The 13,641-nt window shown below is 39.0% G+C and overlaps 1 protein-coding gene across 1 annotated transcript in view; it reads right to left on the reverse strand.

The window, feature by feature from the left end:
* Nucleotides 1–991: 991 nt before the first annotated feature.
* The window catches only part of CPXM2 (carboxypeptidase X, M14 family member 2), a 78,806-nt gene continuing 66,156 nt past the window's right edge, over nt 992–13,641 (reverse strand). Inside the window, exons 10-13 of the mRNA XM_076339194.1 lie at nt 12,920–13,217; nt 8,606–8,745; nt 7,981–8,080; nt 992–2,718 (exon numbers count right to left, since the gene is read on the reverse strand). Coding sequence (XP_076195309.1) covers nt 2,465–2,718; nt 7,981–8,080; nt 8,606–8,745; nt 12,920–13,217 — 792 coding nt within the window. The 3' untranslated portion in view covers nt 992–2,464. The remainder of the gene's footprint in view (nt 2,719–7,980; nt 8,081–8,605; nt 8,746–12,919; nt 13,218–13,641) is intronic.

Genomic DNA, 13,641 nt, shown 5'->3' on the forward strand with positions numbered 1-13,641 from the left:
TACTGAGGTCTTCAGCAATTGGAGTCCATCTAATTTTAGCTAATAGACATCGAAGAATTTCCCATCAAATCTACTTCCTGCTATCAAATAAAAAATAACTTCTCGTTGAGATAACCTCATACCTGAGAACAAAGCATAGGGACCTCTAGGGTTTGTAAAGTAAATCTCAAACCAGCCTGAAACATTATTTCAAGGTAGAAAGAACTGACCTGCCAGGACTAAGATAGTGGTTTCCACCTTCAATCTGATTATCAGAGTGATTTAAATTTGGCTGGTTAGTTCCTCATTTTCCTGTGCATGCCAACCACCCCCAGCAAGATGACTGGGTAGCCTTCATGGAAGTCTAAAGAGAAGCCACTTAAGAAACTCCATCAGATCATAACACAAAAAATCGTGTATGGCCCTGATCTATTGTGATGGTAACAAAATCTACATATGCCAATGAACAAGCCAAATTAAACTGCTAACAGATTGTCTGCTGTCATTACTCCATATTCCAAAATTATTTCACATTGCTACCTGCACTAAGACATCATTAATCCCTTCTCAGCTGCCAAAAAAACCCTTCTTGACAAGTTGCTGTAATATTTGCTATACAAAAATGTATGGCATATAGAATGTTGTAAGGGTGGTAAATAGAGTGAAATAAGTAAAATACAGTTCCAAATGCTAATGTAATGATTGGATTATTTGTTTACCTCTATTGCTTAATTTAAATGATGCTGACTGGGCGCTGGAGTTTCATAATTTCAGTTATAGAAAATTATGTATCCACGCTTCTATTCTCTTTGAGCCCTTGCTGCCAAACACATAGCTGTTATTTAATGGTATCTGCAGAACAAACATGGGCTGGAATTGTCTAAGACATTTAAGAATACGACTATTTATTATGCAAGGGTTCATGATTATATTATTCATTCTGCAATCTTTTGCCTTTTATGTGTTTACAAGATTTGTTGACAAGAAAAAATTTAATACAGACGGCACGTGGTATTTTTACAGTAAGTTTTCTACTTGCACTTTATTTTTTCTGTTTTGAATATGTTGGCGAATGTCTTTTCCAAGAATCATATCAAATAGGCAAAAACTGTAATAGCAATTAAAATGTTTTAAACAGAACTGTATTTGGAAGCGTATGCCGCAGTCTTTCTACCAAGCATATTTATTTAGCCACAGATTTTTGACCGGCTAAAATCATACAGCTAGCCCTTCATTTGGTATAATTAAGGTCATAACATTGAAGTTAACAGAGCAAAGTTGATTTTCACCAACTGATAGTTTGACCAGTGTTTATTTAGTTCATTCTTTCCTAGATCTGATCTGCATCTTTCCTGAACCTCAATCTTATCCTGCTGTAAAATTTTATTACTTAAAAGTCAATAATAAAGCACAAATCCTGCTCTCATAGAGTCATAAGGCCAGAAAAGCAGCAGCAGCTGCAGTGGCAAGATGAGCAGACCATGCAGAGGAATACAAAATCCTTTGCATGTCATGAAAGACGGTGGCACAAGGTGTGCGTGAGCACAAAAAGCACTTATAGGCAGGCCAGAATCAAGAAAAAATAGGATGTCAGTGGATTTGTGAACTATGCACATGCCAGTGACCAAACCTCTCCTCTCACATGCAAGATATGACTGGCTGTATCCACAAGAAAAGCTTTGTTTCAAGTCCTCCTCCTAGGTTAGAGAGGGGATGCCATGCCGCAGTGCTGCAGTGGTCATTATCCCATGCCCTTTTCATTAGATTTAGTTCACGGAGCAAAAACGCAGTCTTAAAAAGCCAGAGGAGAAAACCACTCCTGGCATTAAACTCTGGAATCACAAGACATCCTTAAATATAAACAACCCAAGAAGGAAAGCTAAGGTGGGTTATTTGCTTCAGGTTTTTTCCCCAAATATTATGGTGCTTATTAAAAGGTGGACTTTCAGGGAAAGGGGGACTGAAATTTTGACACAAATTTTAATGCTATTCAACAGAAATTGTCCCCTCTCAGCTCTCCTCCTGTATGAGAATAAAATGTAAAGAGTGTCAAAACTTTTTTGAATTGCAAAAATATACCAATTTTATACTTTGGGAAAAAATTTTTTCAGTTTTTCATTCAAAATGACACTTCTCCTTTATAAGTCTCTTTTTTTTTTTCTTTTTCCTATTTTTAAAGAAAACAGATTTACAAAGGATTAAATAACGCAACAAGCAAAAAAATTTCATTCCAGGTTAACTCAAAACATCTTTCTACATTCTTCCTGCCTCTCCCCGCAAACTGGGGCTTATTTTGGTTCAACTTGAATTTTGTTTCTGATTTTTCACCAAACTGAAAACCCCCACTATTCATTCAGTTACACTAGCAGAAAGGCCTTGTGCAGAGAAATATGTATGAAGAGACAGGCTATGTAACTCTCACTAAGACTACAGCCAGGCTGATAGAAGCAGAGCTCATGGACGCCGTGGGCTGCCAGGCTGAGGTCTATCGCTGCTGCCGCCACTGCCGAGCCCTCTGCCTGAGCCGCCGGATGGACAGGCTGATTGGCTGCTTCCCAAACTTCTTCATGATCTCCTTGATTCTCGCCAGGTTGGTTTTGGAGATGGTGAAGTCGCACTGGGTAGCTCCCATGTCATAGCCGACTTCACAGGTCTTGGTAGCGGCGGTGTAGCCCTCCGCCTTCACACCCACCATGTATTCTCCCGGGTTGAGAAGACGCCAGTAATCCCCATCGGCTCCTGGTAGGAAAAGAGATGGTTTTCAGGACAGTGGCCCTTTCTCCTTGAGGAAGTTGTTGTTTATGAGAATACAGAAATACCTGCACATGGATAAGATGACAGCACAGGCAGCAACCCTGCATCTTCACACCAGGAGGGTGTCAATGAGGCTGCCCCCCATCACACGTACCCCTCCTCGTCCTGCCAACCCTACAGGAAAACACACCTCAAACATATTTTCCAAATGATGAAAAAAGGACAATAGGCTTCAATCTGGCCTAAGATTTCTGTCAGTTGAAGCCAAAAAGATCCTGAGGCAAAGGGTCACCTTGTAACAGCTGGTGATTCCTGAGGCGTATAAAAGACCTTCCCCAAACTAATCCTAACTAACCAATCAAGAGAAGCTCCAGTGGGGTACCCACATCACACTGACGATCCTGGCCAGACCGCCTGAACACATGCATTCACGTGCTACTTAGAATGCAAAGCATGTGCATGCATAATGTCAACTCACTTAGAGATCTAAGTAAATATCCCCTTCCATAAAATCTTACATTGAGCTTTATTACACTAATTTTCCTACAAACTATAATTTTCCTACAAACTGTAATTCAGGGTACTTAACCACTTGCTCGCCTGTAAGTGCATGAAGAGAGCTCCTGTAATCAACTAAACTACTCATGTATAAAGCAAGATGTATTTTAACACCTCGTTGAATTAGGACTTTGTTTTCTTCTTTTTTCCCATATACAATCTCAGGTTACCCATACGTACATAAGGATGGTTTTAGACTTCTTTTTAAATATTATTCTAACTAGCAAGTATGCTGAACTGTGGACTGAAAAAGATGAAACATTAATATCTAAAATTAGTTTTGCACTCTATCCTGGGAAAACCCACTGTGGAATGAAAATGCATATTCAAATATGCAATTCTATATATAAATAGAAATGCAACATCTCTTGTATGAAGAGGGGTTGGGTTTTTTTAACACTGCTAAGAACCAACAACCTTACTATCACTAGCCTTGAGTCGCTTGCAATGCAGTGTATTGCAAAAACTAAAGATGATTTGGTTAAAAATATTACATTTGGGAAAAGATCAGACTAGCTAGCCTCTGTTTAGAGGAATATGATTTTAACTTAGGGCTTGGTAAAATAGTGAATATGTTTGCAAACAGCAAGTGTTAGCAAAACAGCAATATCAACTATACCCTGATATTGCACTCTCTGAATGCAAGTGTGAAATTGTGTGCAAGAAGCACACCCGACCAGGTTAGTTCTTGCATACCAGCTTGCTCAGGTTTTTCTCTCGGCCAGTTTGACCCCAACAGGTGTGATGATCAAGGTCCAGATTTTCTATTTCTCAGGGCTCAGGCATTTTTAGGAACGGGTCTCTGAGAAGCTCTTTATTCCGTTCTCCTTTACTATTGTGTCCATTGGCACCTTAACCAAAACACAAAACATAAAGCTGCCCAGGTTTCTTGAATTTATCCTTAAGGGCTCATTTTTAGCTGTAAATGCTCTGGTGATGCTACAGGGCTGGCAAAAGGCTATGGATCACCCCATGCATAGCTGTGAACGCAGCCTTGCTCAGACGTTGGCTTTAGCCCCTGGACTTCAAAACTGACCCACATTTTTCTGACACATTTAACAGGCAGTTCATCACAATCCCGCACACAAGGCCAGAAAAAAAATCAACGCATTCATACACCACTTGGAAATTATTACAAAGCTGGATATTAAAATGTTAGCAGGATGCACTTTACTTCCTTTCCATTTACAAGTAAGTAGACATTAGTATTTCTGTCAGCTGTCATTGCCCAGAATTTAATACCAGAATAAAAGGGATTTTTTTGAAAATAAGATTAAATACAGTAGGTCAAAAATTTCAGAGCAGATGGCAAGGGAAACACAATTAAAAATACCGATAAATTTAGTAAATAATAGGTTTGCTAAAAGAATAGGCTCCAGTGGGAGCAGGCTGGAGGCAGACTATGTCCTCCTATTGGGTCTGGAAAAGAATTGCTGTGTCTACTTAGATAAAATAACAATACATAAAAATACAAAGACAATATTATTATAAATTAAATGTGCCAGATGACTCCATAAACACTTCAGTTAAGAGGAACACTCTTTGAGCCTGATAGGAAAGACCTTTGTTACAATTAAGTGTCATATTTACACTTAAATGTACCAAATTTTACTAATTTAAACATATTATCGGAATCTATCCTAATGCTCTGTTACCTACAAAAGACTCTCCAGGAAAGCTAGCCATAGTGCTGCACGCCCAATGCATGTAACAACTAAAACTTAACTTTTCTCTACTGAACAGGAAGCCAGGAATGAGGCTGGAGAGTTATAAAACCAGAATTATGCTTAGCTTAGACTAATGTTATTAAATATTACTAAATGCTACTTCAAAATCTTTGGGTTTCATTACATAATGTATACTGAAATCATATGAAACTTACCAAAATAGTCATAAAAATTTCTCTGAACATTGTGCGAAATTAAATTAATTATGCTTTATTGCAGAAATCACACAGAAATGTGCATCTTTCTTTGGACTCTGGTACAGGCTGTGATACAGAAGTGTTTCACTAGAAGGAAACTGTACATTTCTTCATCAAGATTTGCTTTGAGATTTCCAAAATGTGCAATTACAGGAAGCAACCCACAAAACTGCCTTTGCACCATGGGGAAAAAAGGTGTCCAGGTGCATTTGGTCATCCAATTGATGAACTCTTTTTCAAAGGTTATCTCACAGAGCACAGTCCACATCTAATGGTAACAACATGTAATCACTCAGACTTAATCAATAGTTACATCTACATCAAGAGAAAATGGAATCATTTTCCACAAAACTCTTCTTCTCGGAATCAATGGCTTCAATTAGCCTATTAATATTGTTAAGCTTATTGTCAGCAACCCTCTCTTCCCATAAGACATATTGTATGTCCAAGAGAAAGTAAAAAAAATTGCTTTCCATGCACTTTTTTTTTGTCCACAAGAAGCAGAGAAATTTTCTCAAACAAGTAAATGTTATTAGAAGACTTTTACAGACAACTTTTGTCTGGCTCTACAGGGTAGTCGACCACATTAATGTATCAAAGAAATAGTAGATACCTTACAGCCTAGCTCACTTTAAACAAAAGTTATATGAATAGAGATAGTGGCCATAATTCTTCTCCTGCTTGGCCTATTTTTATATCAAGGCAACTCAGAGGTTTAAATGGGTACATTTTTCATTTAAAAAGGTATAAATGAAAGAAGGCTGCTGACAATTTGCACTCTTTCTCTGGAGTTATATGCGCGTCTCTAGTTTTTTGGCTCCAACATAAATCCTCTAGTTTCAAAAACTAATGAGACACACACAGTTATCAGTGTTATATAAAACAAGATAGAACTTTTATGTTCCCATCTACAAAGTGATTCCCAAACAGAGTGTCAGCTTAAACGTCTCATTAAAAAAAGAATGAAAAAGAATGAAATAAGTACTTTTATTTTTACTAACAATTGCAGATGGCCTTGAGCCATAGAAGCTCAGCTCTAAGTCTAGGTGTAAATAGCTGCAAGATTCCCCGAGCATTATAAGGTGGGTTCTGGGGTCTCGCACAGTTATTACACATGCCACCGGGACTCCTTTCCATATGCACGTTTGCTGTCTTTAAACTGTTGATTTTTCTTTCATGTGGTGATCCAGCGTACTGAGAGCTGGAGATTAATCACCTATGGCATTTACTTGGTCATTCCTACTATCATTTCCCAGTGGTCCCATTTTGAAATACGTAAGACAGAATCATTATTGCCTAATTAACTATCTGTCATTCAATGTTTTCTTTTACAACAGAGACACAGTAGCACTGAAATAAAGTTAATATAAACTAAGTTAGATATTCCAAGATTTATTATTGGCTTAGATAATCTACTGTAGCAAACATTAAAGATTTGGAAGTCTCTTATTTAAAGCTCTATGATAGTCCATAGCCTGAAATCAGTTTACATGTCAAAGAGTGCCACACTGTATCTTAGTGGCAAAGCAAGTGAAAGTGGCAGCTAATGAAAGACCCAGAATGCCAGACAGGACATAAAAAACCACATAAAATTAGCATTCCTGTTTCTAAGATTGAACCAAACCTAGAGTACACAACAATATGATCTGTCTGGTTATTCACCATGTTGCTACTTGTCCATAAACATCCAACAAAAACCTTGTTAACTTTTTGCAACCAGCACTTTGAGTGCCAGGCAGCTGTGCTGCAATCACTAGACTCTTGCTAACGTCTTGTTTGGCTATTTCTTTCCACATGCTCCTCTCCTTGCTATATCCCCTCTGTTGTTTCTCTATTTGAGATGACTGTGTGTCTTAAATCATGGCACAGTACCTACACAAACACAATGGCCATTGGACACTATCCCACCTTCTACCTGCCAACAACAATTTTCAGGTATTACTATTAATCTCGTAATTGGCCAGTGTCTATTTAAAGCAGTTCTTTTTTTAGTGCCATAACTACTTTCCAGTCCATTAAATAGGCTTAGAGTTTACTCTGAATATACATATCTATGTCTGGGTATAGATCAAGACTGTGCTAACAAGGCAAACAGCCATTTGTGCATTTTTTTAAAACTATACATATTGAAAAGTAATTCTCTGGGCTGAAATTCATCCATGCAAAGCAGTCTCTCTACTGAGCCCCATTAAATGACCTTTTATAAAGCTGTGATGTTTTGCAGGAGACTCTTCAGGTTGTGAAACTCCCCCTTCCCTGCAACAGCTGTTCTTCCTCTGGACACAGCTCTAAATCACATCTCCAACACATTCACAGTCCTTTAACTGGTAACAACCAGAGAAACACTCTTCATCCACCAAGGCATTACCGACACCCTTGTTTTTCAGCGCTATAATTATTCTGGGTTAGATTTGCACTACGTTTACATGAGAAAAGGAGCAATAAGAGTTCTTTAGTCACAGCCGTATTCAGACTATTGATTTTGGGCAGATAAAAGGCTATTTGCTCAATACTTTAAAAGAGGTGGAGAGAGGAAGAAGGGCAAAGAGGAAAGCCATAGTTCTGTTCTTGTCTACACAGCTGCATCACGGAAAGAAGTGACACCCTCCTCATGTGCCACTCTTCCTGCAACACTCTCCTTGGACTATATAATATCTGCTGGCTTTTCTCAGAAAAGAGTTCAAAGTTGCAATGAGGTTCTGTATTTTGTTTTTAAACCATAAATCTGTTATTTGTACTGCCTTTTTTTTTTTTTTTTTTTTTACCTGTACGAATGTCATGGTTAACACCTTCTACTGAAATAACAGCATTTGGGATTCCCTTTCCATGCACATCTTTTACTATGCCTTTGATGCCTCGATGGACCTATTGAGAGAATAAACAAACAAATATATATTGCACAGCAATGAACAGTACTATCATTAGGAAGGTACAACTAATCATTAATTCCATATGTGAATTAAGTGTATTCTATTCCTACTTTATGGTTCAGCAATTTTGAAATATCGTTATTAACCCAGTATCAGCCTTCCAGGCATCAGCTACTTCTGAACCAGCTTACAAATTCTGTTAGGATTCCTGAGACATCAAATTCAAGAGACAGTTAAAACAAGCAGATAAAGCAGCAGACATAAGGTTTTCTTTTCTGGCAGTCATTTCTAGCAAGCTTTGCACTCACATCAAATTTTAACAAGCGTCATTATTTTGTCCTCCTAAGTTAAAACAGCCTGGATGAAGTGATAAGCCAGTATTGCTTATAGGTAAGGTTTCTATCACAAATACCAATAATCATGTAATTAGTCATGCAAGAAAAATATCAGAAACCTTAAACTCCCTTTCAATCTGAAAGGAGTCATCAAGTTATTCAGAAGTTGTTCTTCTGTCGAATACCTGTTCCATAAAAACAATCAGGGACTCGCGGTTGTTTTCCCATTCTTCGGGCAGCTCGCTCTCGTGGGGATACTTGTCACAGCCAACGTAGATGGATAGTTCAAAGCAGTTTGTGTGCAGATAACTGAAGTCATTTATGCCTGTCAATAGGAGGTAAAAAAGAAACAACTTTATATCCTCTTTTAATCTATTGATCAGATCTGATAATTTATGCAAAATAATATAACTTATTTAAACATAAACTGGGTATTTTTCTAGCTGACTTAGTCTGTAGGCCTGGCAGGGCAAAAGTTTTTTAGAAATGCCACGTCTCCTGTAACAAAGCACCAGAGTAACATCAGAGCTGTACATTTAACAAAACAAGGCTTTCTAAAGACAGCGTCCCATCAACACATTCAAAACAGAGGACACAAGATTGCAGCATGACAGCGTGGGCCACTGTGTCAGCCCAGCACCACATCCCCAATTCCTTTGCTGCAAAGAGCAGCGTCCTTCTGCCACCACAAAACTTAAAGGAAATAGAGATTTAGCAGAAAACAAACAAACAAACAAACAATTTAAGCACATTCCAGATAAAGTTTCTATGACATTGATGGAGAAAATGGGGTCATACCAGGAAGATGTTAGGAAAGGTCTCTCTCTACAGCAAAAAGTTTGTGCTTTGCTTTTAAGAAAGCACTAAGCTTCGCTAATCCTGGACACATTCCCATGGAGCACCTCTCACTTATGATCGCCCTGGGTAGAAATGGGATGGTCTACATTAGTTTGCATGGATGCGCAGCCATTAACCGAATTTATACAACCCTAAATGCCAGGACACAGAGTAATGGGCACTCAGTGATTGTTATGTAAAAATGATTTATCAGAACAGTTGATGAAACAGTTTCTCAGTCTAAATATTTTCCCACGTAAGTAACCTAACTGATAGGAAAGCCAGAAAAATCAAGGTAGTAATAATTCCTTTAAGTCATATATGGTGTCTGTTTTCTTCTAAGGAATGAAAGTATTTATTCTGGTTTTTCTCTATTATGGCTTTGCAGAGGACTGGAATCTGCACCGCTGCTCTGCAGTAGGGATTTCCATTAGAAATATGTCCTAATCAAAACCCAGGAACCTCAGTGCTTCTGACCTCTGAGGAGCTGCAGTTTAAGTCTACGTTACAGAGAGCGCTGTGACCCTTGCAAAGGTCCTGAGCACTAAGGAAGACTGTATTTAGATACAGATCTCAAACATTTCCATTCTCTAGGTTTCTCTCCCGTTTCTCACAATTATTTTTCCTTTGGGAAATTCCATTTATTAGTTCTCCACAATCACACAGATAACATGATACAGTACATGAACACTAGAGGAAGAAATGATGTGAGCTTCATTTCTTATTCCACCTGCATTTCTAATAAAAATTATTTTTAAAAAAGGTTTATTAAAGATCATTAATTGTTATATTTTAAATAGCAAAGATTAGCAGGAAATGCATTCACCAAGTGCTTCTGATTGAAAAGAGTTAAAAAACCCCCGTAGTCCTGTCCAATTACCATGGAGCAGTAGTCAAGTATTAATGAGCCCTCAGTGCCTTCTGGATGCAGAGCAGGAGGATTATATAATACAGATGTTAAGCTTTTCACTTTTGTTGATGGGGAAGGCCTAAATATCAGACAGTGGCATATGTTACTCTGCATAAACGTGCTTCCCCTCCATTTGAGAAACAGCCACAGTTATTTTCCCCTCACACATTGTATTGCATCCTGATTAATATATTGTGAAAAGTTTTGCAATACACAGTAATTGCTCAGTTTTAATACATGTATTTAAGAAAACAGCTTAACGTTGCCAAGAGCAACTCTCCGTGTAGTGTCTGAAATATGCAAATCCAGCCTTGAAAACACTGGAAATAAAATGAAATTCATCTGTTCTTTGCCTTTCTGCAGTTCACCCAGTGCAGAAACGTTACGTGTAAAATTGCTGAAGAACTTGCATTCATTGCAGTCCAAAATATGTGCAAGAAATAGTATGGCTGGGTTTCAAAGGCACACGGAGGTGTTTGATATCTGTGCAAGGTATCTGTGGTGCACATACTTCTCTAGGGGCTCTCTGGTGCTGAAAAGGAATCAGAAAAATCCCTTATAAATTTTCTCATGGCATGAGCAGTGAAAAGTTTATATGCATGATCACTGCAAGGCCAGGCAGCAGGTGGATGAGGAGAGAGAGGATGGGCAGCTTCAAGTTGTGTTACAGCCAGGAGGTGCCACCCACACCAAAAGACACGTGGGGCAGCTTTCTGCAAGCAATATATTGGGGTGTCACCTTCAGGTCAGATATTAAACAAGCAGGGGGTTAGGAGAAGAAAGTGTTACATGTGGATCTAAAAGGCAAATAGAAAAAGTGGAGTGAACTATAAAACTACATCTATATAGTCATGGAATTACAGAGTGCAAAAAAATAGGGGAAATCTGTCTCCAAATCTAGAATCATATTTGGACAACTCTTTACAGCGCAAGGTGCCATTGGTTAACTATCAGCTGCAATACATATATACATACGCGCATATATATGTATGCAATACAAATCATCCTCTTCCATTTGTCTATTTGGAGAAGAGGTCTAAAACCATCCTGCAGGTTGGAGGCTGAGCTCAAATGGAAACCACATCTTTTGAGGCTTAGTCTGGAGTCCAAGGTGTAAAGCATCGAAAGTAAAAGCAATTTCAGCATTTTTCTCAATGACAGTCTTGAAGTCTTATTATAATGGAAGAGAGCAGGATGTAAATTATAATGAGAAACATCATAAAGCAATAAAACAAATCAGATGAACCAAATCCAATATGCAATTGTTACTAAGAAATCAAGATACTATTCAGCATCTATATTGTACATCATTACTTAATGTAACTTAGTGTGACAGCTGTTAGTGACATGGCCAATGTCATCTTTTCTGGATCAATTCATAATCATGTTTCTTATAGCACTTAGGAGAATTGAACTCATAAATTAGATAATTAAGTGGTCAAATTAGCATTCAAAGGTTTTTTTTAGAATTTGCAGAAATGTGAAGAAATGTATTATCAGGCATTGGCCTTGTGATCTAAGAAGTTCAATCTTCCCCCACCTCCGAATTCACCCAGCACTTTTTAACCTCCTGAAAAAATATTTGAAAAGTTAATTCTTGGCTCTAGCCTTTAAAGGCTGGCCAGCATTAACTTTACAGGGGCCAATGTAAAAGCCATTAAAGTTGTGTCCAAAATTTAGAAATGTTTATGCAGTGAAACTACCTGCAAGTTACAAACAAGAGCCAGCTCCAATAAAACGCGGTCTGCACAGATGCTCACTTGCATCTGTTTGCCATTACTGCTGTAGTTGTTCCTATTGTTATTCACATGATGGCAGATACACAGCTCATTTCTTAATTTCATAGAATATGTTTTCTAACTGATGCACTTATAAAAACCAAAGATTTTGAGCAGAACTGTGATGAATCAGCAGAGTGCCTGTTCCGAGTCTGCTCGAAGTGTACACTCATAGAGATAACCCGCCTATTGCTGTTAAAAATGTGTTTCTAATTGGGCTTTCCTAGAAATCAATGCTTTCTCTCCACTCCAGGGACACGGCTTCCCCTTCCCACTCCTTGACAGGGCAACAGGCTTGGGCATATGGTGAGCAATGCAATCTGTAATTTATTCTAACAGCAGAAATACCTACGGAACCCACGCAAAGTTTAAGTGTAAGCAAGTCCAGGTCTTTTAAAAATAGGATGGTAGCAGCCTAGCAGCAGCTTTTTCTGGCTTGTTTTTACAACTCAAAGTGAATGTGAGTGGGGGCTGATCTGCAACTGAGTTCAGTGAGCAGGAGGCTGAAATCATGATTTTCTTATCCAAGGGCCACTGGAGTCTCTCCCCAGGCTCCCAGACTGGTTTGGGAGTCGCTGCTTCGGCTCTGACACTGGTTACCTCTGCTGTTTGACAGCATTTTTCTGTTGACAACTTCTGAGATGGCAACCGACAGGTTCCCCCCTGCTAGTGGGTTTAGACTGGGTTGGTTTTGTCCTGACAAACCATCTTGAATGTATAGAACCCATAAAACGTATTGCATGTGCACTTTTGGAAACCTCAGTACTAAATGAAATGATCACCAGGTATTAGTGACACAGTCTCCTTCAACCCTCTGGTACCTGATGAAATGCAGTGAACAGACTTTCAGACAGGGAAATTCTCCTCTTAGTGCACATGTTTTACCACCATTGCCGCTGCAATGTACACCAGACAGTGATGGCATTATCATACTTAGCAAGGTAATGCTAATTGCAGTTTCTACAGACACTTACTTCCAGCCACGGTATGCCAGGAGGCACCATTAACAGTGCCATCCTCCTTTTGGAAATCCTCTGTGTGACACGCTCTCCTTCTCGCATCTGTCATCAGGCGGTGAGTGGAGGCATAGGAATATGCAAGCCAGCGAAAGACGTGGTCATCTGGGGTAGGTGTGTAATCCTGGGTTTTCCACATCGATCGCACCATATCGTAGGGGTACGCCACCACCAGCTCTCCTCCCTGCAAATTGCCACCCAGCACAAAAGGAATTTTTTCCATCCATGCTATTATTGCCCGTGTCTCAACTGCCACCTGAGAAAAAAAGAAACAGCAGCTTTGATTCAACCTGTGAAATTTGATAATCTTCTTTCAAAGGTAGACCAGACGCAGAGTCCCGCTGTGAGTTTCTTAGCATGGAGTGAGTAGCCAGCACAAGAGATGTGGCCAAGGAGAAGGGCTTCTTTAAATTATGGTGCTTGCCAGCCATGCTTTGGAGGTCACTGACAACCCATAAAAACTAACAAAATCTTAATGTTTGTAATTTATGCAGCAGGAACATCTTTGAACAGCGAGGCCAAGAGCAGCAGCTGACAAAGATGTCAGACCATGATACTGCTCCCCCTGCCATTGGCTGAAATGAGTTTTCGAAATAAGGGATTTTAAACACAGAAATGTTTCTAAAGCCCACAGAACTGCCACAGTTAAGTGCCTTCCCCTCAAACTAGGGGAATCTCAG

The sequence above is a fragment of the Aptenodytes patagonicus genome, chromosome 5 (assembly GCF_965638725.1).
Source record: "Aptenodytes patagonicus chromosome 5, bAptPat1.pri.cur, whole genome shotgun sequence".
Classification (NCBI taxonomy): domain Eukaryota; kingdom Metazoa; phylum Chordata; class Aves; order Sphenisciformes; family Spheniscidae; genus Aptenodytes; species Aptenodytes patagonicus.